At 50.6% G+C, this 25,886-nt stretch overlaps 1 protein-coding gene across 3 annotated transcripts in view; it reads right to left on the bottom strand.

Annotated features, from left to right (window-relative positions):
* Window positions 1-25,886, bottom strand: part of KSR2 (kinase suppressor of ras 2) — a 50,420-nt gene that overhangs the window by 3,541 nt on the left and 20,993 nt on the right. Inside the window, exons 6-20 of one of the 3 annotated variants that reach the window (XM_072350961.1) lie at window positions 23,119-23,188; window positions 22,411-22,494; window positions 20,961-21,028; window positions 20,700-20,798; window positions 19,774-19,892; window positions 17,507-17,675; window positions 16,163-16,204; window positions 15,813-15,879; window positions 15,508-15,556; window positions 14,559-14,926; window positions 7,916-8,012; window positions 5,228-5,361; window positions 2,210-2,341; window positions 626-755; window positions 149-282 (exon numbers count right to left, since the gene is read on the bottom strand). In XM_072350961.1, the coding sequence (XP_072207062.1) occupies window positions 149-282; window positions 626-755; window positions 2,210-2,341; window positions 5,228-5,361; window positions 7,916-8,012; window positions 14,559-14,926; window positions 15,508-15,556; window positions 15,813-15,879; window positions 16,163-16,204; window positions 17,507-17,675; window positions 19,774-19,892; window positions 20,700-20,798; window positions 20,961-21,028; window positions 22,411-22,494; window positions 23,119-23,188 (1,762 nt within the window). Of the gene's footprint in view, window positions 1-144; window positions 283-625; window positions 756-2,209; window positions 2,342-5,227; window positions 5,362-7,915; window positions 8,013-14,558; window positions 14,927-15,507; window positions 15,557-15,812; window positions 15,880-16,162; window positions 16,205-17,506; window positions 17,676-19,773; window positions 19,893-20,699; window positions 20,799-20,960; window positions 21,029-22,410; window positions 22,495-23,118; window positions 23,189-25,886 lie in introns of those variants that run through there. The other 2 variants (XM_072350962.1, XM_072350963.1) reach the window with 2 other exon arrangements.

Genomic DNA, 25,886 nt, shown 5'->3' on the forward strand with positions numbered 1-25,886 from the left:
CCAGGTGATTTAGGGGACATCTGACCACTGGCTGCACAATGTTCCCAGGAGCACTGAACACATGGGAACACGGAGGTGTTACAGAGTCGCTTGAGCCCCTACCTTGGAGCATAGCTAGGGAAGGGAGGTTTGGGTGTCAGGGACTTACTCTGCTGACTTCCAGAAGTGCCCGGGGTGGGAAAGGCGACGGTTGCGCTTTGGCAGTTTCTCCAGCATGTCCATGAGCTTGGTGAAGGTGGGTCGCTCCTCCTGCTCGTAGGCCCAGCAGAAGAGTAGGATGTCCTGCAGCCATGCACAGTGAGAGGTGAGCACACGGAGGTGGTCCCATAACCACTGCCCACACACCACACACTCACCCCACATCCCCTGTAGGAAGCCTTATCTCTGCCCCACACTCCCTGTAAGAAGACCCATCTTCATCCCACATCCTCTATAGGGAACCCCATCCCCCCCCCCCACATGGCCCCAGCAGGGAGCCCTATCTCCATCCTATACCCCATGACAGTTACATGTTCAGCATCAAGACCAAGCCCCACCAGCAGGACCCTTTGCCCAACACACATTCTCCATCCTCCCACACCTCTCCCCCCCCCGACAATGGGTCAGCCTGCCCCATGGCACTTACCGAGATCTCCTTGCCCATCCCAATCTGGCTGAGGTTGGGCTTCATCCCTCGCCCAACCTGCCATATTATGGCCTCTGCCGGTTGTGTCTTGAAGGGCCATTCCCGTGCGTGCAGCTCATACCAGATGGTGCTGGGGAGACAGCAGTATCAGGACCAAGGTCATCCCAAGTGGGGACACCCAAATGTCACCCTAACATCTCCCTACTCAAACCCCATCGCAACCAAGAGAGAGCTCAGCATCTTCGCTTCATCCCCAGATAAGCTACCAGTGTCACTCGGTGCTTGGTACAAAGATACCACTGCTCCCATTTCCCAACACAGGGGAACATTCCTTTCCCATTCCCAAACTGGGGGAATATCCCTTTCCTCAGTGCACGAGATTCCTGAGCTGCTTCCCCTTGCTCAGAGGCAGCATCCATCTGAGGCACCTCCTGTCACAGGTGGGCAGCCCTGCCCACAGCCATTGTTTTGCTCCACGTTTATAACATCTACCCTGACAGGGCATAACTGTGCATATGTGTTGTGCAGGACAGCAGTGAGGGGACCACATGCTTTGCCTTCTGCTGCAGGCACACACCAAGATGTTCGGTGGGGAACAGGCGGACCCAGTGCGGAAAAAACTAAGCCTGAGTAACTGTCTGAGCTTGATCAGATCCCCTAATTACTTCTTTTTTTCTCCTGTGCTGACGTTCTGCCTTGGGGGAGGGAAGATCCAAACTCTTTCAGCTTTAATTACTGCAGTTTTGATGGAAATACCGCTTCGGATAACAGCTTCACGTAAACTAATCACTGCAGCCCGCAGTCTTTAAGGTGTGCACGATAAGATTAATCCACTGGATAAAAACCACAGCCCTACACCCGCCTCGAGAAAGGTTTTATCGGGGCGTGATGGGACTCCTGTCACAAAGGATGCTTTCTACTAGATAAATAGCAGGAGCGATGAGGCTGTCGGCTGAGCGGTCCCACTGAAGGAGACTCATCAATTCTCCCCTGCTCAGCCTTTTGACATCTCCTCCTCTTCAGCCCCCAGTGACAGCCACGGCTGCTCAGACCATCTGCAGGCACCCAGCAGAGAGGATTGGAGAGTTATGGGGATTTGTGGGCCAGTATCTGTATCCCACGGCATCCTCATCCCATTGCATCTTCATCCCACTGCATCGTTCCACCACATGCCCATCTCACTGCATCCTCATCCCTCTACATCATCTCACCACAATCATATTCCTCTGCATTTCTATCCCATGAACCCCTCACCCCATTGCATCATCTCAACATGACCCCAACCCACTGCATCCCCATCCTAAGACATCCTCAACCCGCTGCATCATCATCCCCCCACATCTCCATCCCACTATGCCTCCATCCAATTGCTTCACGCCACCATGCTCTCCTCCTATCCCATCTTCATCCCACTTCCAGCTGCTTTCCCATCACTATCCATGCTAAGAAGAGATTCCCAGATTCACTGTTGTCTGTCTGTGACGGGGGGGGGTTGGGGGCTTTTCACTCAAATTCTTTTGAAGCAGACATGCCTCAGTGAAGGCAGCAGCCTCACCAGACACCCATCACACCACAGAGACTCACCCCAGTGCAAAGACATCTGAATGCTTGGAGAAGGGCAATTTGTCCTCCTCAGTGTCAGGCGAGAGCTGGCGGATGATCTCAGGGGCCAGGTGGCACAGCCAGCCATTCTGGATCCGCAGTTTGTTCTCCCTCCTGCAGACACAGAGAGCTGAGAACATGAGTGCTGGGGGAGCAGGGAGCACCACTGCCATCCCCCAGACCCTGCTCCCCATTTAAGCCTGGTTTTCCCCTCGACATCCTTGCAAGTCTGGGCTTTAACCCCACTGTGATAAATACCAGCAGGCACAGTAGCTACATATCTATCCCTGATGGCAGAGCACAGCTTGGGCTGGTGCCTTGGTCTGCTGTGGCTCTCACTGTCACACCTCATACAATCATAGAATCAGGGGATCATTAAGATTGGAAAACACCACTAAGATCCCCAAGTCCAGCCCCTGCCTGTCCCCCCATGCCCACTGACTGTGCCCCCCAGTGCCACATCCCCATGGTTCTGGAACTCTTTCAGGGATGGTGATCCCTCCCACCCTCCTGAGTAGCCTGTACCACTGCATCACCACTCTTTCCAAGAAGAAATGTTTCCTAGTATCCAACATAAACCTCCCGTGGCAAAACTTGAGCCCATCAACTCTCATCCATTGCACCAAAATTCTTCAGAAGAACAGGGACAAACATTTTCTGGGGTAATTCCCACCTGCATTAACATCCGAGCTGCTTAGATCTGAGCAGAGACCAGGGACGTCCAAGGGTGTACTCCAACTCAACTCACCCTATCATAGCCCAGCAATCAGTGTTTCCAGGTGTTTGATCCCTTCCAGCCCATCATTTCCCTACCTCCTCAAGGTCCCCCCAGTCGGTATAAACACATTGGGATCACTTGGCCAACAGCTGAGGATGATGCTGGTGCCTTCCTCCTCTCTTCCTCCCTCAGGCACTTGGATGCACTGATGGCACAGCTTGCTCTCTCCTGCTCCTTCCAGAGCTGCTTGACCAAACCAATACTCCCCTGTACCTGCTCTCTTGTATGAAGTTTCCCCATTTTGTGTCCTGGGTGCAGCACACATGGTGGCTGATGGAGCCCAGGATTCAGTCAATGCCCCAGCAATACTTCAACCTGCAGAGAAATCTGAACTCCAAAGCAATCCCAAATTTGGCTAAACTATCATCATATCATCATAGTATCATAGTATCGTGCAAGTTGGAAGGGACCTTAGAGAAAACTATGGCACTTTCACAACTTCATAACCAGCCCAGGCACATCACAGAACAAGAGAGCAGCAGTGAGAGCAGAAGAGCTCTTCAGGCCACTCCAAACCACCTCTAATTACAGAGCAGCCCTATCAAGCCCTGCAATATTTAAATACATGAAAAATAAATACATGGAGCAGCCCTATCAAGCTGTGCAACATTTAAATATGGGAAAAATAAATATCTGGAGCAGCCCTACCCAGTCCTGCAACGTTTAAGTACAGGAAAAATAAATATCTAGAGCAGCCCTACCAGGTCCCACAGTGTTTAAGTACAGGAAAAATAAATATGATTTCACCAGGATAAGATGCCAGGTAACGAGTTCTCTGCAGAGCATGCTTTAGGTATGATTGCCATCTCATTTTTCAGCAGAGTGTTTGTATCAGTGCACAGAGTGCTCTCATGAACTCAAGGCAATCTTATGCTAGGAGGATGAGGAGGATTTTTAAGTGATGGCATTCTTAAACTCTGTCAAGAACAGGCCAGGTTGTTGTTCTCATTCACATCTGTGCATGAAGTAACATCACTATCCTTAGCCTGGCCTGCCAATATTTGCTTCCATCTCTACACAATTGGGAGACACCATAACCACCAATAACAACTTAACCTGAACAAGAAGATCAGGTCCGCAGGCACTTTCTGCTTCAAAAGGGCCATGGTGAACAACTGGTGCAAACCCCAACAGGAGATGTGTGGGGGGCCAACAGCCAAGGGCAGCCACCCCAGAAGCCCTTTGGACAGGAACTTCTGCATTGTCCTCATTTTTCTAGCAGAACACCCATCACTTCTAGAAGACTTTGTATGTCTGGACAGCTCCACGTCTCATCTGTCCTCTACTGAGCAATCTCCTTGGTTTTACCACCCAAGTGACATCCTGACCTTGAGCATCATCCCATTTCATTGGGAACTCATCTCTCTGCTGCCTCATCTCACCAGAGCCTCTCTGGCCATTGCATTGTGGAAATAGGGTAAGGCCAGGCATGGAACATCCCCACCCAGTAATGCACTCAGGCCCATTCAAAACACTAGCTGCTTTCTTCTAATGCAGCATTCCCAAAAGTTTTGCCTGTGGCAAAATTTGGCTGTTTTTGCCCAATCCAGTGCACAAAGTCCCCAGAAAACTGCAAGGGCAGGACCAAAGTACCACCATCCACGAAAGCCCACCATATGTAGTTGGTGAGAACAAATGGAAGCCAAGAGGGGCAGCAGCACTTTTTTGCTGTTGCTCAAAGCAGAAGATAAAACCTTAATTCTTTTTCTCCTCTTTAGTTCCCCCTCACTCTAGTTTTGCTTTTCTCCCCTGAACGGCTGCTGAAACTCTCTATGCTGCTGAGCCTACAGCTTGCAGCCTTCCCAAAACACTGGCAACAAACAGATTTAGTAAGGGAAGTCTACCAAATGTGCCTTATTTCAAACCCAAAGAGACACCAAGAAGTTGCAAAGCTGTAAATGTCCCGAGCTTGGCTCTCTGCTCGCTACACTCATTTAGGCACAGGCACCACAGCCAGATGTCTGCAGCAACCCAAAGGTCAGCATACAGCCCCGCTCAGCAGCCAGGGAGCTCAGGATGGAGCAGATGCTGGTGGATTTTAGGGATACTGCTGGAGGATGGCTGAAGCAGAGCCAAAAGACACTCCAAGCCCTTTTGTCCTCATGCCCACCAAGGCTACAAGAGCCAAGTACATGAGCAAAGGAGCTTTTGGGGTTCCTTCCCCATGCCCTCAGCTCTAGGACCAGGGATGAAGCCTGGGTTTCCATTGCATCATGTCCTACCTGCCTGCCTGAAGAACTCCCGAGATGCTGAAGAGGCCGAAGTCCGTGATCACAACCTTCCCATTGTCATAGAAAACGTTTTTGGACTTGAGATCTTTGTGGAGGATCCCTTTGGCATGCAGGTACCCCATGCCCTAGGGTGGAGGAGAGAAAAAAAACAAAGCTGACAAAGCACATAGAAACAGGAGAATGGCAGAAAAGGGGAAACCTCGCCAATGATTGCTGATTGATTATGCTGAGAAACAACAAAGCTGCCCTGAAATCCTCTGCTGAAAAAAACTGATGTTAATGGTTTTGCCTTCTCTATCAGGGTTGAGAGCAGAAGGGGAACAAGTCAGAGCTCTCCATCCCACTACTACATTCACTGCTGGAGCCATCGGGGCTTCCCACATGCATCCCTGCACAGTGAGCTGGAAAGCAGAGCCCAGCAGGAGCCCTGCCTTAATGCCTTCCCCTAGGACAAGAGATTTGGCAGTTAATTAAAATGATTGCTAATGATGCAAAAAGAAGGCCATGGGTGGGAAATCCAAACTCGCCTGCACCAGGCTCATAGAGCATCGTTTGATGGAGCTGCCTGTGGGCAGATCCACTGCTCACTGAGATATTCATTGGGCTGCAGCAAGGCCCATGGTGCTGTCTCAGTTTTCATCCTCATAAGCAGAGTAAGGAAACTTCTTCTAGAGGGGGGACCAGAGGGTAAATGCTCAATGGGCCAAGGAAGCTGTTGCTTGAGAGCAATTATCTATTGCCCATCACCAACATGGGGAGATTGAAGTGGGTTTCCACCATCCCAGCTCTGAGCACTTCCTACAGACACAGATGCCCCAGGTGCCAGAGCCAAATTAATTAGGGGTCTCCAGGCCCCAGCACGTGGAGCAGTGCTAAGGTTTGAAATCTGCTGTAAAATACCACTATTGCCTTCGCACATCGTGTTCTTCATGCAGTAGATGTGTGGTTACTGTAAATATTGTCCAGTGATTTGGGGTTCTCGACCACAACACACGTAGCTTGTGAAGGCGGCTCATCCCAAAGTCCACAGCACACTAAAATCTGTGTGCACAGCAGAACGAATGGAGTTGCCCCTGAACCCTAAGAGGAGGATGCAGCCCCCTGGACTTTCTTCCCAGAGAACAGGTTGGAGTGTCGAGCTGGAATGCAGGGGTGCCAGCAGTGTGACAGGAGAGGATGCTTGCCAAAGGGGCTGTGGAAGCTGCCATCCAGACTGAAGCTTGTCCATCCTCCAGACATGCCACCAAGCCTCTCACAATGGCTCTGCTCTATAATGTGGGGCTTGGGGAGGCTGGGAAGCAGGCTGCAGGATAGAAGCACAGTGCAGCCCTTGCTGAAGGCACCCCTGAAGCAGCAACCAGTCCTTCAGATGAGCCACAGCCTCCACAGGCGATGACACAGGTCCCACATATCCACAAATTCCAGGCCTGAGGATGAGCCGAGCCAACAAGCCCAGCTCAGTGTCACCGTCCTTTGCTCCAATGTACACGAAAATCCAGCTCCCTCTGCCGGCTTTGCTCCTAAAACAAATTAACTTTCAGCTCCAGAGGATCACAGTGGAACAAGAGCCCTTGCACCCAGTAATCCCATAAGCTTCAAGGATCTCCTGACTCATGCAGGGAATCAAAGGATAAAGCCATACAAGTGCAGGGAAGTGGGGCTGAAGCTCCTCACGTGGTCCAAGTGGCACCTCCTCTGGATGCTCCCCAGCCAGTTAGCCTCTTCTAATAGCACCTTCACTGCACCCCACATGCACTGAGGGCAGCCCTACATCCACTGCCTGTTGTGGGTTGCAGGAACCTATCGAGAGTTCCAGGTCTCCAACACATTCCTAACACAGCAAACTCCCAGGTGCTCCTGCAGACCCTGACCAGCACAAGGAGACATGACTGATACTGGAAAAGGGTTGACCTGAGCCATTAGCACCCGCTGTGAGCATCTGGGAGGCAAAAACATGTGTGATGCCTGTGACATTTGCTCAGCAGGAAAAAGTCATCTTTTCAAAACTGAAAATACAAGATCAGAAATAGAAAAACAGAAACAGGGAAACAGACATTAGACTCACTGACTTAAGGCTGGAGCTTGCAGGAAGGTGACACCACCCAGCTTGGGGAACCTATGGGGCAGGCACAGAGCTCATGTGGCACACCGTGGCCAATACACCATGAAGGATCATGGTCCACCCATAGCTGCTTATATGGATTCAGCCCTTGGAATTTGCTGGAGGTGCTGCCCAGCCTTGATCTGCTGGGGTAGCACCCATGTCTGGTGCTTTAGGTACGGTTTTGTGTTAAACATGAGGGATCCCATAGAACTCTCCTTGTTGCTGATGTACAGCTGAGCTGTGGTGTCCATAGGACCTCACTGCTGTCCATGGGGATGCTAAGCGCCACTTTGCACAACACTCTCAGACACTGGGTTTGGATTATGAGTGCTGCGTGGAGCCAGGACTTGGACTCGATGATCCTTGTGGGTTCCTTCCAACTTGGGATGTTTTGGGATTCCAGGATTTCATGGCCTCTTCCCTGTTACAGGCTGGGGACAGAAAGTCCCATTTGCAGCATTCACTTGGGGCGGGTCAAAGAGCTCAAAGCCAGAGATGCTGCTGGTTCCAGCACCCTGTGCAGCGCTGGTAGGTGCCCATGGCAGACAGCAGTGTCCCACATAACCACACCATACCTTCACAATCTCCTGCGCTATCTGCCTCGTCTTGTTGACATCCAGGACGATTTTGGCGTCTCTCACCACCGAGTAGAGAGTCCGTCCTTTACACAAGCTGGAAGGACAGGAAAAGGGAGAAGCTGACAAACCCCTGCTGAGCAAAAATCCCCTAATAACAACATCACTGGGAGGGGTTACAAATTGATGCCAGAGGTTTGGCTGTATCTGGAGGCCCCCATCCCCAGGTCCCAGCTGGACCTCTCCCTGAAAGCTTTATTTGGTGCCCACATCTCCTCCCGCCTCTTCCCCCATGGGATACAATGCTCAACATGAGTCAAAAGAGGAAAGATGGGGAGAAAGGGGAAGAAAAAAAAGAACACCACACACACAAAAAACCCCAATGCACTGTACAATGTCTTCCAATTTTCCTTCTCGTACCAATCACAGTAAAATCTATTTACAGAGCCTTAATTGCCAAAGGCAGCTGTAGGGGGAGGGGAGGTGCATATAAACCAATTAAAAATATATTGACATTTGAATATCATAATGGAAGACGTGGGTGGATGCTGCCTTGACTCCCGCCCACCAAAAAAAAGGGCTTTTTTAGCTCCTCTGCATCCACCCACGCTCATTATAGGCAACCTTTGAAAGAAGGGACTGGATACCTGTGCCTGGGAAATAAAGCACCAGGCAAGGTACGCTTCTGGTTAGATAAGCTGTAAGCACAGCCATTCATTGATCTGGTTCTCGTTATCAAACGTGAAGACACAGGTTTTCACTCCCATTCTCCAGCCCACAGCCAGCCCTTGGGATGCAAACCACAAGGATATGTCTGGATGCCCACAAATATTTACCAAAATCTGGGGCTCACCTCCAGAATGGGGAGGAAAGCTGTGCTCCCAACAGTGCTTTTGACATTTGAATGGGTTGTGGTTGGGCCTGATTCTTGCTTGCTCCTTCCAAACAGGATCATGGCCCCCTGCCCCAAAGCCAAGAGTGGCTCACAGGCACCATTTCCAGGTGAGGCAGCTAATCAGGAATGGGAGAGATCCAAAGCTTCAAAACTTTGGGCAGGGCAACAGCATCCCTCAAAGCACCTCTTTGCTGTTGAGTTGGAAGGCAGCAGCACCAGCCCCGCCTGGGGCCACTCTGTCTCCTTCCACCCAAATCAGCCACTTTATCTGCTGGAATGGTTTGGCCGCAGTTATAGACAAATATGAGCTTTTCTGAAGTGCTCTCAGATTGCTTAGAAATAAGTGATAAAGGAAATCTCTGCCCTTGGCTTTCTGCAGCTGGAATTAAAAGGGTGCAAAACAGTAACAGATGTTAATTCTCCTTCCACCATGAAGGTTTTTTTGCACTGGTTTGCAAAATGGACCTATGGAGCTTAGGCTACAGAATGCAATAGGCCCCCTGCCCCTCACACACACACAGCCCAGCTCTCCATGGTCCCGAGCAAAAGCTGATTTCCCTCCAGAGCAAACAGTTACCAAAAGTTCCTAGTGGGTTGAATTAGTCATGAATCAACATTACAAATTAAATGAAGAGCTTAATTCTGGGAAGGGCTCTGATTTCAGCCCTGGACTGAGTTATGATCAGTTGTTTTTCTGGGAAAAGGACTGATTGGGAGAAAAAAAAAATCCAATTTCTACATCTCTCAATGACAGTGATAACCCACACCCCATTTCCAACAAACTTCCCATCTCTTTCATTTACAGATAGGGGGAATTCATTGAACAAGGTATTGGCCACACATGGAACAAGCTCAGTGCAAGGACAGCAATTGCCAGTGGGACATGGCATGGCATGGCAGGAACACACCACCACCACTCCTCCAGCCCCAGGGATACGTCCCCCATGACTCATTCCTCACATTCCCCAGATGAATAACTCTGACTTAATTGCGAGAGATGCCAGTGCAGCCACAAAGCCCTGTTTGCACCTATTATGCAGCACCTGAGCCTATTGAACCAACACCTGCAGAACCTTTTCATGGCAGCTCTCAGTAATTCAGGCCCTTCTCATCCCTTGCCTTACCTTTCTGCTTGGAGAAGTCATTTCTGAAAGGCCGACGGCGCTGTGTATGGCGCGTGACACCACAGCGTGACACTGGGGACAATGGCACCTGAGCTGTGCTTTCATTTGGATTCCAACTCATCCATATCTGAAGAGCACATCCCTAAGCAAGCATTCATCTCTAACACCTGAACCTCTCTATTTGCACCCATCAGCAAAGCAGGCAAGGTGGTGACATGAGACCGAACTCAACCACAGCCAGCAGTGAGATGCTCAGTGACACAAACCCGTGGTCCCTTGGCCCTCATATCAACCCTAAATGTCCCCTTGCAGCCTCCTCAGTCTCAGGACAACCTGGCCCCATCCCCACTGCAGGTGCTCACTATTCAAAATGAGTTTTTGAAGTGTTCAGCCAAGCAAACCAAATCCCAAATTGCTTTATAAACATACTGCATTTCACCAGTGTGGGCTGGAGACATCAGCAATGGGAGCAAAGCCAAAGCGACTTGCAGAGGAATGATTCAGGAGGGATGAGCCAGGGAAAGTAGGAGCAGTGCCTCTCGGTATTTTTCTCATTTGATGCGGAAGCAGCTTCATCCTCCTTGCAATATTGATGGTCATCAGCTCGATAGGGACTAAGACCTCAGTCCGCTCCTGCTCACTCATGCTGGAATAAATTCAGTGCCAATGGCACCTCGGTGGCTGCGCTCGGGTCGTGATGCCATTACTTTAGTGGGATTTTTGTGCTTTCCTTCACTCTGCCCAACCATCCGCACAAATGTCACGGGGGCCCATTAAATGAGATCGCTTTGAACACCCCAAAGTGATAAATGCCAGACCCCAAGAAGCTCATTGCTCGCTGCTCAATTGATTTATGGGAAGTGGCTGGGATGCCATAGTGATGGCCAGCATCCTATGCCCAGGGGAGAGACAAAAGGAGAGAGCGGGAATTAATAACGAGTGCTAGAAGCAATAGAAGACTGAGAAATCCCAATGTCACTGGGACACACTGCAGCTCTCCCCTTAGCCACACACACCCAATGCCCTAAAACCAAGCATAGACACGTTCCTGCCCTAGGAGTACATTTATTTCATTTCCTGCCCTACTGCTATGCCCTCTGGGAGCCGCCTTTCCTCTCCGCACCCATTGTTTTGCCAAACTCTGTGAGCTCTCCTTCCTCCTGGGGACTGGAGGCACACAAACACTCCTTGCAGCCAAAACAAAGCATCAGCCCTAACCACTGCAAGAGCCCTCCTGCAGATCAGTATCCTCCCAAGCCCAGACCCTCCTGGAGCATCATTTGGTGGGGAGAAAATCCCCAGGACAAAATCCAGCTCCTATGTGAAGCCTACTAGGACTGCACAGCTGTGCTCTCCTTGGCTTTATCAGCCAGGAAACACTTGTTTCCACACTAACACCTCCCAGAGCTCTGGCAGCAAAGGAGCCAGCCACCAGCAGTTGGGCTTCAGCCCCACAACCAAACTGCCCCAGCACGCTTTGTGCAGAGCAAAGTTAGAAGGGAGCTGTGAAGGTGCACCGTTATGCTCATCCCTGATTGCATCCTCCCCACTATCCTGGGATGGAAGCAACAGACACAGCTGTATTTTCCTCCTCAGTGCTACAGAGTAAGGCTGGGGGAGGAGGAGGAGGAGGGAGACCAGCCTCCCCGCAAAGTGCCTCAGAGCCCATCAGGCCTTGGGAAGCAGCCAGTTATTTAGAAAAAGCAAACTCCATGCATTTTTATTTCAAGGAGATAGTGGCAGAGGAGACAAGCTCTGCTACAGCTGCTTGCAAAGCAGCTCCAAGGCAGGGAAATGCAAAGCAGCCCCTGTCCCCAGCGGCTCATCTGTGGCAAACAAGTGGTCCCTGAGTGCCGCAGCTCTCATTCCAGCACAAAGCACCACAGACACCACACCAGCGCCTATCCCAGTCCCTCCCCTCTCTGGGTATTTCAGTCTCTCCTAGCACTGCCATTGAGCATCGCTGTCTGCGGGCAGAAGATATATGCTCACTTAATGTATATATTAATACACATATTGACTTTCCCTTTGTCAGTCGTTATCAAGATTTATCCAACCTGATGGCCTCTTATTGATTGAGAAGAAGCGTATTCCCACGGGTCAATCCATTCTGAACCATCTAGTGGCAAGAAGTCAATACCTATTTATTATATGATCTACGAGCTTCATTACTCTAAATGCTATGGAAAGCAAAAGGTGGCAGAAGCCAGAGGAGAAAAACAACAGAAAAGGGAAGGAGGCAGTTTACCAAAGCTGGTGTTGGGGAACTCAAGTGTGGGGAGGTTCATGGGAGGCAAAACCTTACACCCGAGAGACAGAACCCCGTCCTTTGCATCCCATTAAATATGCATCCCCCAGCTCCCTAAGCATTAAGGTCTACAAGCCCCAAATCCTGTGCAGCTGAGCCGGGATGTAAATGTCAGGAGGAGAAGAGCTTCCCTTATTCCCTTACTGCAGAATTATTGGGTCTTTGAGTGCAGAGTTCCCAGGAGCTGTGTTGCTGCCCCTTTGTCCCCTCAGCCCATCCAATCATTGTGATCACAAATCCTTTCATTCTTCCTTTCATTCCTTTTCTATTTGGTCCCAGACCAAGCAGGGTTCAGCGCATCCCTGTTCTCACCCCATCTCCAGATGCTTTCAGTCTAACTGTTCATCCTCAGCACCCACAGGGACCAGCTACAGGATATGCTGGAGATGCTCCATCTGCAGCAGAAGAACTCAGAGTTCCTTTGTTGAAAGGCACCTTCAACAAATTAATCCTCCTTACACAGCTCTTATCAGGTTAAATCATAATGTTCTTCAGCCACTTACTTGGTGTCCCAAGAAACCCCATGTACCGAACTGCTCAGCCCCACCCCTGCAGTCAGAATGGGTCCATAAGCACTGAAATGCGGGTTCTCACTCCCTGCTTTGCAGCCAGCTGAGTGCTGCGAGGCTGCTTCCCACAGCTCTATGCTCATCTTGCAGCACTACGGCTCCCATCACTCGTGTTCAAGACTAATTAAGATGAATGTTAACTGTCCCCATCGCTCATTACCCAAGAGAAAATCCATTAGCAACTCTAGCGGAGCCACCACCGTGCAAACCACCACTGAATTCCCACCAGCAGCTGAATCTCTCCCTTTCCCTGACATTCAAGGATACATCTCAGGGCTGGAGCTGCGGCATCCCAGCATCTCAGACAACTATCAGCACCCTGGACAACTCCTCGTATCCTGGACCGCTCCTAGTCTGGTTCACATCACATCATCCTCGTCTCTGCAGTGCCCAGCCATCATCTCTGCCCTTCACCATGACAAGGACTCCAAGGTTGTGTTATCCATCATAACTTCTATTCCGGCAAACAACACTGGGTAAGGAGGCATTCATGAAGCAGAGATCATTAGGGCTGCGAGCATGCAACACTCAGAGATGCTGCAAGCCCAAGCTGTATTTCAGGTAATAACGTAACACCGTACTTAGACCTTACAAAGGACCGAGTGCAGGTGGGGAAGAAAAGAAAGCTGAGCGGTGTGCTTTTCAGCCCTAATATTATTGCATCAAGCCACTGCAGCGCACACATTTATTTTGTCAAACTGTCAAAAACGGCACCTGAGTGGTTTTATATGAAGAGGTATTAGGATAGAAAACACTTCAGAGCTAAAATATACATACATAGATATATAACACTCTGTTTCTGGGATTGAATAGGACTGAAAAGCCCAGAAAAGGACTTGCTGCTTTGATACAGCAACACAAACTTTCTGGAAATTCAACTTCACCACGGGAAAACTTCTCTGAGCAGCACCACAGCAAGCCCTGCAGCAGCACACGTAGGCTGGAGGTGAGGGAAATAGCTGAATATTCAGAGAGAAATGTATTTTACGTGCTTTCAAGTTAGGCCTCAGTGAGCAGGAGACAAGGGGTAATTCAAAGCATTTCTCCAGCAGTGCCTCCATGTCTGTGCCAAAGGTGGCATCTTCCTCCCCTGGCCCCATCCCAAGCTCACTATGAGTCCCATAAACAATTATTGGTGTACCATGGGGGCAAATACTTTGGGAAAGAAAGGAAATGCTCCAGTAGACCATAACTGAACTTGTAAAGTCTTGGGATTGAGGAGTCCCCATGAATGAGCTACAGATCCTTGGAGCCCTTGAATGTGCTTAGTTTTCTCCACTTCTGCTGCCTTTCTGCCTTTCCGTGGATGATTTGGCACCACAGTTGCACTCTGCTAATCTTTCAGATGCCCAAATCATCCATTCTCACAACACCAAGTTATTCACAAAAGCTGTTGATTGGTGCTTTGCATGCTTCAAACCCATTCACGCACAGACCCAGAGACCACGCAAAAGCCCTGTGGAAACAGAATGTGCCCATCCCATCCCAGAGTGAGCATCACACTGAGCTCCTTCCAATGAGAACAAACCAACGGGCTCCACTTCTACAGGAGTGACATCTCAGGAGGTTCATCATCGGAAAGAGAGGAAATTCCTGTAGGGCTGGAGGCTGGCATGGCCAAGTGGAATTTGTCCCTTTAAGGATGGAGACTGGCCAGCCTTACCTCTCAGCACCTTGATGAGAAGTTGAACACAAGAGAAAACATTTTGGGATGAAGACATGACAAAATCATGACACTGGGTCTAACCTCGTGATGATGGCAAGGTGGGGAGGGCTCATGCAGGCTCCCATGAAGAGCACCACATTCTCATGCCGCGTCTGCCGATACGCCATCACCTCCCTCTTGAAAGCCTTCAGCTGGTCCTCATTGTCCCGCTCGATGTCAATGAGGCGGATGGCCACCTCCCCATGCCAGCGGCCATGGAAGACCTGCCCAAAGCGGCCCTTGCCAATGAGCTCGCCAATCTCCAGCTGCTCAAAGGGGATGTCCCACTCCTGCAGGAAGATGCTGGTCTGGCTGGCTTTGCGGGGGAAGTTGCGGGCAGAGAGGAGTGAGAGGTTCATCTCCTCAAAGTCATCCTCTGACTCCTGAGCCTCCTCGGTGCCTTCCTCGTTCTGTGTGGGGACAGTAAGGTGGTCACGCAGGGAACAGCACCCATCTGCCACCTGGGCATTCAGTGGGGCTGCATTGTGCAATGTGCCATAAAATGGGAAAATGCTACCAAGGAACATCCTCAAACCCATGCCTGACCTACATCAAACTTTCAACGTGCCTCATAATATCTCTTTGAATTTGAACCTGAGGGCAGGCACAAAGCCCACGAGGGACCCACAACATGGGGTGGGAACACAGGTGCAGCACAAAATTCCAGAAACATCCAGGTTGAAGAAGAAAAAGTCCAAACATCATGACCTACTGAGACCCATCACTGACCCACATCCTTCTGTGACTGGGCAGGATCAGGCCTAGCTGAAAATTAGGTTATCACCTGGTTCCAATGAAACATGACTTGAAATACATAAAACACAGGTGCCAACAGAACCCAAGGCTGAGCCCAAACAGTTCTGTGAGTTGTATCTGAAGGGTGTATAGGTGATGGAGGCATCCAAATGCCAAGTCCCCATTCTATGGCATAAACAGCTGTGGTTTCTGAACTTTTCCTTTCACTCCTCATGCAAAACACACAGCATCTCACCTCTGACGTGGGCTCCACTTCAATTTGAAGTAATGGATTTCCTTCCAGGCTGTCAAAAAAAAAGAAAAACAACAAGACACAACAACCGCAGCATGAAAACTGACATTAGGTACATCATCTTCCCAAGGGATGTGAGAAGCTCTTGCTGATCTTTAAGGCATCCCTATCCCTACAACAACTCCCCCAAAAATAAGCCAGGATCCTTCAAACCCCAACAGGCGTCCAGCCTGGACCAAGATCCCAGCCATTAAACCCCTCTCTTTCAAACCCTTCCCAAATGGCATTTCCAAAAGGACATCACTCACATGGGGTTGGATGTGACAGGGTGCAAGACCACCTGCGGGGCTCGGGTTGGTGTCTCAGGTACCACATCTAGGGAGAAGAGAGTGCAGTGAGAGTAGGGTAGGGAGCAAAGCTCCAAAACCTTGGGAATGACCTGGTGCTATTCAGTCTGGGTATGAATTAGCATTCCTTGCCCTGCAAGGTTCTGCAGGAAGATATCGGGTTTTGGCAGAATCCCAACCCTATCCCCATGCAAAACCCAGCCATGCACCCACCCCCAGTAAGTGTGAAGGTGGGCTGGGTGGACCTTGCCCATCTTCAAGGGGATATCTCAGTACTCTGCACCATAGGAGAGACTTTTGAGGAGACATACCTGGGAAAATGAACTGCTGCTTGTACTTATAGTAATGGGAGGCTGCAAAAGAGAGAGCAGGCTTAAGCATTGACCCCAACACCTGGTCTGTGCCCAATCCTCTACCATGAGATCTGACCCCGAGCCCAGCTCCTGCCCACATTGCTGTGGGAACAGAGATAACACAATCCATTCTGCACATACTCCCTCCCCAGCTCCCCAAATATATTAAATGTGTGCAGAGATATTTTCCCTCCTGCATTTCCTCCTTATATATTTTATTGTAAGCTCTTCCGTGCTCTGTGCCTGTACAAATGCCAAGCCCACAGGCAGCACTGAGGAACAACACCACAACGGTCAGGCTAGCAGCTCATCATGCTAAAACTTCTCCACTCTGTGTCAGCATCAGCAACTCCTTCACACCAGTAACTAACAATTTGAGAGAGATGATGCTGCCCGTGGGATTTGGATGTTCAGTTGAAAGCAAAAACCCATAGGGTGTGAACGGTGCGACTCGCCCCACAGACACCAAGCAGTGAATCTGCAGCTGTTGCACCTGTTTTTGCCTGATCCTGCTTTTTCTAAATGTATGTTTCTGTCAAGCATTAGGGAAGCATCCTTCCAGCACTGGGCTACATCCCTCCTGGTGCGTCTGGACGCTCATCTGCATGAGCACAAAGAGCAAAGACATACAGAGCTGCTGAGTCTACCAGAGGTTGGCACCTTCTTGGTGCCTCAGTCTTATCTTGACCTTCAAGACCCCAAAGACAAACTCTCAGCTTCTTCTTTTGAGCTTTGAGACCTCAAAGAGCATCATCAGCTCCACAGAGGGACCTGAGCAGCCCTGAGCCAAGATCAAAGGAGACCCAAAGGTAATTCTAAGGGGAAAAAAGTCACCACGTTGTGATTTCCCAGCTCACATTCTAATTCTCAAGATGACCATCTCACCGAGGCTGCTCTGAACTTCCCACACAGGAAGATGAAAGCATGCTAAAGTTCTGCTTTATGTCCCACCAGCTGCTGCTCACACACACATCTGGACTGGAGCTCCATCCCTGCCAGCCCAATGAAAGCCCACACCCCCCAGGGCTTTCCTTCTGTGCTTTCCACTTCAAAAAGCACAGAATAAATCCCCATCTCCAGTGGTGCTCAAGGCCAGGTTGGATGGGGAAACGCAGTAGGAACCCAACCATCCTATTCCCCACCCTACCCAAGAGATGTCGCATGGAGGTGACATGACCCAATGAGTTTCAATAGCCCTGTACTGGTCACAGGTGTCTGAACACCTTGAGGATGGGTCAGAGCCTGGGCTCCCATTATCCCCACTTTTGGGGAGTATCTGTAGAATATGGACACATCGGGTACCTGGCAGGTTGAACTGCTTCTGTTGACGTGGGCACTGTGGGGATGGGTGCAGCGGGGACGGCGGCGTGGCGCTGGGTGGCAGTGGTGGGGCCGGCGAGGATGGCGTGGAGGAGGTGGTGGAGGAAGGATTGCTGCTTGAGTCTGGCTGGTAGGGCACTGGGATGTGGTCCTGGGGAGAGGAGAGGGCAAGAACAGTGCAGGTTATGGCACTACAAGGTGCTGCCACGCAGGGGACACCAGGGAACAAGTGGCAGTGACATAGTTCACTCCACTGCCACAGTTTGAGAAGGTCTAGAGGACAACTGGAGCCTCAGGCTGGCTTTTTTTTCCTGTATGTGTACTCACAGTTTGCACCAAGGCTATCCCTTCCTTGCCAGCCCCTTTGTGCTGTGCACCCACAGATGAGAGCAAAATCCACAGAGTGGGGGACACACATTCCCACAGTTTGGTCCTTATGGGTTTAATGGACCTGGCAGCTTCTGCTGACCTCTGTAAGCCCAAATCCACCACTCTAACTGGAGCACAGGCTGAATCCTAGCAGGTTTAAAGCAGCAGGCAAGGCTCTCCAGGCAGCACTTGGTTATCCCAAGGCACCTCATGCAAGATGACCTTGCCCTCCACTAACTGATCCTGCTCAAGGCTGGGACAGTTGTGACGGGGCACACGATGATGGCGGGGCACACAGAGATGATGGGGCACACAAGCAAGGAGGACCTGAAGGATCTGAGCATCTGAAAAGGAAACTGAGGAGAAAGTTTTTCACCTCATCCATGCTGCCCATTTTACACTCTGCAAGCTCTGATTTTCCATCTCCAGAAACATGCACACACGGGAAGACCCTCCAGCCTCCTCTGGTAGATATTTTGTCCCAGTTGATGAGCTTTTAAATGAGCTGGGCATCCCAGGAATCCCACCCACAAACCGCATGGTCCATCCTGACACATTCAACAACTTCAGCTTGGTTTAAACAAACACCAAATGCCACAAACAACGTGATGCCTGTGCTACACACAGAAAACAGGATATCTCTAGGGAAATATCAGAGAATGGAGGGGTCCTGATGCATGAAGCATGTAAGCCCTACTGGGAATAGGAGTGCTGGGGTCACAGCCTCAGCAGAAGCATAAGGACCATTTCCAGCTGCTGCTGATGCAGGAGTTGCTATTGATCCTCCTTAGTAATGCCCCGTTGCATCCTCTAAGCTGAGTACGGTTCATTGAATTTGCATATGCACATGTATATTAGGACATATATCTATATGGCTTGGCGAGTGAATGAGTTTCATCTGTAGTTTTCAGAGCATAAAATAAAGCGTGCATCATTACACTCCGGTTAGAGGGAAGGAGCTGATGCAGTGGCAGAAGGAGCTCAGTGCTGATTGCCCTCCTTGCCCCAGCCCAGTGCTGAATCACTTCCCCAGTGCCCTCTAATAAACTAGAAGAGCATAACACCTACATGAAACAAATCACTGGAAGGACCTGTACTAAAAAGAGAAATGCCTCTGTGCTCCTGTTGGCTCCTGCAGCAGCTCTCAGCCTCCCCAGGTGCCCCCTAAGCCATTTGCACCACACCAGAGCCACAATAACAGCAAAGCAGATAATTGCACCGAGGATCTCCTAACAGCTCAGGGTATAAAGACTGCAACAGGCTCTAAATCTCATCTAATATAAACCCATGCTGGTTTATTACGATTAATGTAGCATAGAGAAAGGGAGCCAGGTGCATTGCCAGGGCTGGCTTGGCTAGGTCAGGGACATGAGACTTAGGCAATAGCTCTGATATCATATGATTTTTGAGCTATTTAAAATAAATAAGTTTGGTAGGCATAAAAGGCACAGAGTATCCCATAGAGGTGCTGTGATATGCCTGGAGACTTGCTGAGCCCCAGCAGATGCTGCAGTCATGGGAAAACCCAAAGGACTTCTCCTGCTCCAAGCACAGGGCATGGCCTCTTTTTGCCTTTTATCCATTCTTTCCCTTAAAAAGGCCTCGCAGTGCTCTTCTCCCACATAGGGATGGAACTCCTTTAATGATCTTTGAGTCCCCCTCCAACCCAAGCCATTATATGATTCTATGGCTTTAATGCTCTTGGTGGGTGATGAACAGACACAGAGAAGCAGTGGCCAAAACCCCAACAAAACCACTCAGATTTTGGGGATGTGGAGCCTGATCCTCTCTTGGAGAGTACAGGAGGGATTTGGGGCACTGCTACAGAACCTCAGTGGCTGCTGGGGGTTGGAGATGGGTCGGCACAGCAACACACTCACCTTGTTGAGCTTGTTGGTTTTGGGGAGTGTTTGGCTGACGTGCAGATCTGAATAGCGTGGGGGTTTGCGCAGAGGGTTGTTGATATCACAGGGCACCGACTCAGTCCGCACCAACCGTGCTGCGAAGAGAAGGGAGCAGGGAGTGGGAATGGAGAGGGATGGGGGAAAAAGAGAAAGACCCAATGATGTAAAGGGGCGTTTGGAGAAGAGCAGCAGCCAGCAGAGCCCACTGTGAGCCATTTCCCACCCAACGCCACCATCCATCCTCTTCCTTTCAGTGGGCAGAGAGCCGGCTCAGAGCCTCCCACTCGCAGCAGGGAACTTTCAGAAGCTTTGGGAGAGGGTTATTGCGTTCACATTGAATGCTGGCTGCAGGGACAGCCCCAAAGGTGGGCTGCTCCAGTGCTCAGCCCAATTTTGGGGATTCGCCCACCTCCACACCAAACTGCCTTGCAGGGTGCCACCAGTACAATGCATTTCCCCAGTACTAAAATACTGAGCATGCTTTGGGCGGTGTGTAACACACTCATTAGCTCAAAATTAAATGCAAAAGTTGGAAATGGCACTGCAAACATTTCCCCTAGAGCAGTCTCAGCCCTTCATCCTCCACCATCGGAGCACCTGGCCAAAATCTGGAAGAAAAGAAGTGGGAAGGGTTCTCCAGCTGAACATCTCCTTTTGGGCTTGCCAACACGCCCATGTTTCTGAACTTCCAAATTTCTCTGTATTTCCAAATTTCTGGGTTTCCAAGCATCTCCAAATTTCTCTGTATTTCCAATGAGCTCTCAGGACAGGCAGCTCCAAAAGCACCATGAGAGCATCCAAAGGGGGCACAGCCGGGACCCTCATGCACCGAGCACCGCAGCGGGTCCGGTCCCACGCCCTGAGCTCTCCAAAGCAAAAGGCTGAAACCTGTTGGCACTTACCCCGTGCGGTGGGGAATCTGAAAAGAAAAGGTGGCAGGGGGAGGGTGGGTGGAAGCGGTTTGCAATGCAAATCTGCCTCGCCCCGCACGGCTCGTCTCCCTACAAGCGGAAAAGACGGTCGGTAAAATTTTCACAGAGCGCCCAAAGCGGTTTCGGGAGCCTCGAGATGGAGGGTCGGGCTCCCGAAGTCGCCCGGGGGCTTCTGAAAGTTTTACCTGGTGGCAGCATCCAGGGAGGCAGAAGCGGAAGAAAGGCCCTTACCTCCGCGGTGGATGATCAGCAGATGGCACGGAGGGGCCTCTTTGGTGCATTTGTTGTGGCACTTGAGCCTACAACGGAGACAGAGAGAGAGCCATAAGGGATGGGGATGGATGCGGCCCCAGGGCACCGCTGCACGCCTGGGGACCTTGGGGACACAAAGGTCCCATGGGTGACCAGCTCTTCACAGTCCCAAAGTGACATTTCTAACGTTGAGCTGAAATAATGAGGGCATTTGTAGGCATTGTGGTGAGCACCATAGAGCTGGAGCCCAGGAGGGCTGCACCCTGGGGCTGTGCATAGAGCAACAGCAGCTCCCACGCCCCCAGAACGTTCCTGTTTGTTCCCAATTAGGGATGGAAAAGAGTCCCGTGGATGGGAAGAGCCAGGGGAAAAGGGGGGTGAAAAAAATATAACAGGATTCAAAGACCATCCGCAAAGGAGGAAAAACTGCAGCAGCTACAAGTCAATGAGCTGGGTAATGAAAATTCAGGAACCTCGCATGTTGGCTTTTATTGCAAAGCCATTCCTTAAGGGAAAGGCAGAGATTAATTTGGTATTTGAGGCTTGGGGGCTTTTTTTTTTTCCTCCTCTTTTTTTGCTCTATTTGTTTGATTTACTGCTCTGTTAGGGGTAGGGGAAAAGTAGCATTGGGCTGGGTGCTACACAGAAGTCAGTGAATAGGAATCCTTTCTAAAAGCATGACATGCATTTGCTCTTCAATAAGTAATGCGGGAAGCAGGAGCAGGGCACATCCTAGCCATTTCCCAGCCCTTACACAGAGGGGAAGGGTGAAAGGTTCCCAAAGAAACGAGGCAATGCATGCAGGTGTCATTCAGCACTCATGGGAATGATAAGCAAAAAGAATAACCACAAAACAGATTTTTTTTTACTATTATCACTTCCAGAAAACCCTCCCCACCACCCAGACCCAAGCAGTAACTCCGCATTCCTCACCACAATTCCAATCCCCATTTGCTAACTCATCAGCATTTAATCAGCGGCCCCAGCGATCGTTATTGCTTGATAGCCCCGCTAACTCAGTTACCAGCAGACAATCAGCAAATTCCCAGCACTGATCCCTAGCAAGGCAATTGGGCTCCAGCAGCAGTTTCACTAAGTGCTGATTCCTGCTCGATACTGCCCGGGAATGGGCAGCCCTGCATTTAAATGGCATTAGCGTGCGCCTCGCTATCTTTGTCCATCTCTTGCTGACTTCATGGACTTCTCCATCACAGTCCCACTTCTTTGTTGTGAGCTTGGATGGGTTGACACACACTCACTGGTAAACAGAAGCCCTTAAGACTTTCATCCCTCAGACCCCTGCTCAGCCCCACGCTGGGTGTTTTCCCACTCAGAAGATGCTGTTGTCATCCCCTCATCTCCAACCCCTGCCCCTTTTCACCACTGCAGAATTCGCCATCCCAAAGCAGCAACGTGCTGAGCTTCGTACTTGCAGTTTTTGCACTTTAAGCCAAACAACATTCCTTTCCCACAGACGGTGCAGGTCTGGGACATCCAGTACTTGGTGGAGAACCTGTGGGGAAAAAGGCAGAGAGCAATTCGTACAGCACAAACACCTCCAGATGTGTGCCAAGACACCCCTTTGCTGCACTTGGAGAAATGAAGAGGCACCTCTCTAAAGAAGCCAGAGCACATCCCTGGGTCTCCCTTTGGATTTGCCTGCTCCATAGGACATCAAAGTGGGCGCCAAGGAGGACAGCCTGCAGCTTCCAACCTCTGCCCACCCAATGCTCCGTGCATGGTTCTGAAACCCCCCCAGCCCAGCACTCAGCCTCCAGCCTACACCAAGGTTATTTCAGCTCTTCACTCTCCTGCAAGACAGACAGTAAACTGGAAATGGGAAATTTGCTGAAGGTTGGGAAGGTCATGGCCAATGCACGGCTTTTATTGATAGCAGCTCAAGCCTTATCTGACCCAAATCTGAGCTGAAATGGGACTTTAATGGGCTGCTGGCACAGTGCAGCCAAGCAGGAGAAACGGGGAACTTGATGCAGAGCTCTGATGTTGTGCAATGGGAGGAGATGGAGATGCCCACTGCATGCCACACGCTGTGCTGGGGCTGTGGCATGTCCCAGGGGAGCAGGGATGGGACAGGGATAGCTCTGGTGACCCCACTGATTGCCCCCATCATGCATACCTGTGCTTTATGGAGTTGCCCAGGTCTCGGCGGGGGATCTGTGGGGACCAGCGAGGCACTGACAGCGTATCTGTAGGGGGCAAGATGGGCAAAGTATTGGGGTTAATGCAGAAGAAAGCTGGAGGTGCAGAGGCACCAAAATACAAGGTATTGCCAAACTCAGAGATATCCTGGAAGGCTCCTTTTCCCCACCACACACACACACACACAAAAAGACCCATTAAGCTTTGGATCGGGAGAAGTGGGGTCCTGCCGCTCCAGCAGCCTTGGGTCAGAAAGCAAGGCAGAAGGTGCAGCAATCTTTGCAGAAAAGGAAAACGAAGCACAAATGGCACTGGCATCATTTGTTAATAAGACATCACACTTCTCATTCGCATTTTTGGCTGAACAAAAAAGCTGACCATCAGCCGCTTGGAAGCCAAGTGAACTCTTATTCAAACAGATGATCAACAAGGAAAGCAGCCTCTGTGTGCTTCAGCAGGGGGAAAGGGAGGAGAAAGGGCAGCAGGACCTCGGCTGGGTAAGGGAGGGGAGATGTGGGGCTGGGCATCCAACAGCTGCAGCCCCAGCATCGGCTGGGCGCAGGCAAATCCCTCGCTAAACACAGGGCGGTGTGATCCCCGCCAGCGGCTGTTTGCTCTCAGATCCCACTTTAATATAGCGGGCAGCAGCACGCTGTAATTGCACTCAGGCTGAAGGTTACATTTCCATGCCCACACCCATTGCCGTGCTCCATAAAGGATGTCCAAACCTCCCCACATCACTCCTTCCCTGGCTTTTCCAGCCCTGGGGCACGGTTAGCAATTAAGATGTTTGAGGACTACAAAGTCAATTAAGATAATTGCTGCCCCTGCAGCCCATTTTACACCATTGCCTATTGTATTTTTATTACCACTTCCAATATCTCTGACTCTGTGTCTCTCAGCACCCACATCTCCACGGGGTGGATGCATTTTGGGGATGAATCCCAAAGCACTCTGTCCCCTCAGTGCCATTTTCCCACATGTAAATCACATGACACAAATAAAATCCCCTCCCATCAGTCCCAATCAAAGAGGCCAGAACAGCTCCTCTCCCAAATTCAATTACCAGCTCTGCTTTAGCAGCCACAATTTATTTGTACCAACTTTCAGCTGGTCCCAATTAAATCCTGCCATCCCAGGAAAGGGGAGACAGAAAGATGGCCGAGGCTTTTAATTACCTTCTAAATGCACTCATTGCAAAACTTATTAAAGTGTATTTGGGGGGAGTTTAACCTCTGAACAAAAATGAGACCTATGTGCTTCATGGTTAATTATCTCCATTACAGGGAATGAAGCAGACAGAGCAGCATGCCCAACAATAGCGCTGCTGTCTGCAGGAGGGGAGCAGCACCTGGTACAGCCCCAAGGATTTGGGGGCTTTGCAAATTAACTGGTGATTCTCTCCTTTCACCTATTGCAGCAATTGGATGGAGCAGTAGGATGGGAAAGGCATTACAACAGGGGTGTGATGACAGAAGGACCAGCATGATAGAAAGGTGCTGTAAGGGAAGGGAGGAAGATTGCTCACCCATATCAGAAGATTCCAGATTCATAAGAGAAAGCTCCACCAAGGAGAAACCTTCCCCCAGTAGCAATTAGCCCTTCAATGAGGTCTAAGAGGTGCAGCCATGCTCCAGCCCTTCCTATCACAGGGGAATTGCCTTCACCTGTGCTCCCAGGGCTGACCAGGTCCTTTCCCCAGGTGCTCTATCCCTGGCTCAGGGTGGGACTAAACAGTTCTCACACACCTGTGCATGTTAAGACAGGTATTCCTTTTGTCTCAGGTGTGATTAAGTGAGGGCTGTGCCCAAGGGGAAAGGGGGGGATGCTTCTGATGGGATGCAAATTCTCCCATCCAAAGTCACCAGGATGAGAGGTGGTCATAAAATGAAACCTTGTGGCCACGGGTGGGAGCAAAGGGGACAAGACATTGCTGCTACAGAAAGCCCACTGTGGGGCTGGATCCATGCAGGTCTGGCATTGTCCTCACCCCCTTTTTGGCAAGGATCTGTGCTGCACCCCATTCATACCAAAGGGACTTTGTTCCCCCAGTGAGAGAGGAAGGCAGGAAAAGCTGAGTAGCCAACCACTCCCCCCCCCCGAGCCCTAAAAACTGAGCCCATCCTGGGTGCACATCCACCTCCATAGAGCATCACCAGCCCTGCAGCTGGGCTGCTGGTACCCAGAGAGGCAGTCGTGCACTCAGGGCATCCCAAAACATCCACAGTTCCCACAGCTGCTCACAAACGGGCATGGCACGCTTCATCTCAAGTCAACAGCCCACGCCTGACGGGTATCAGATGTGCCTAGAGACAGAGAGGGGGACGGTGACAGCCGTGTCCGGTGCAGCAGTGACAGCGGACAAGGGGAGAGGAGCCCCTGTCACCTCGTAGCAGTGACAAGCGCTACTGATGGGTCCCTGAGTGGCACTCTGCGCGTCACAGGTGACGGGGCCGGGATGCTGCTGAGTGGTGATGGGGCCGTGACGCCCTCCTGGCCCCTGTTGGCTGTGGGAGGAGGATGCTGGAGCACCACGCTGCATTATAAGGGCAGCCAGAGCTCCCGGATTTCATCTATTTGGGGTTTCCAGCCTCTCTGGGGCATATGGGGAGGGATGGGTTTGGGGCTCAGCTCACCCTCACCAAATGCACTGGGAGTATCATCCAAGGGTGGGTGCAAAAAATATCAATCCTTTGCATACTCCAGGCTAAAAAAGGCATCCAACATGCCTTGTTCTTTAGCGTA

The sequence above is a fragment of the Excalfactoria chinensis genome, chromosome 16 (genome assembly GCF_039878825.1).
Source record: "Excalfactoria chinensis isolate bCotChi1 chromosome 16, bCotChi1.hap2, whole genome shotgun sequence".
NCBI lineage: Eukaryota > Metazoa > Chordata > Aves > Galliformes > Phasianidae > Excalfactoria > Excalfactoria chinensis.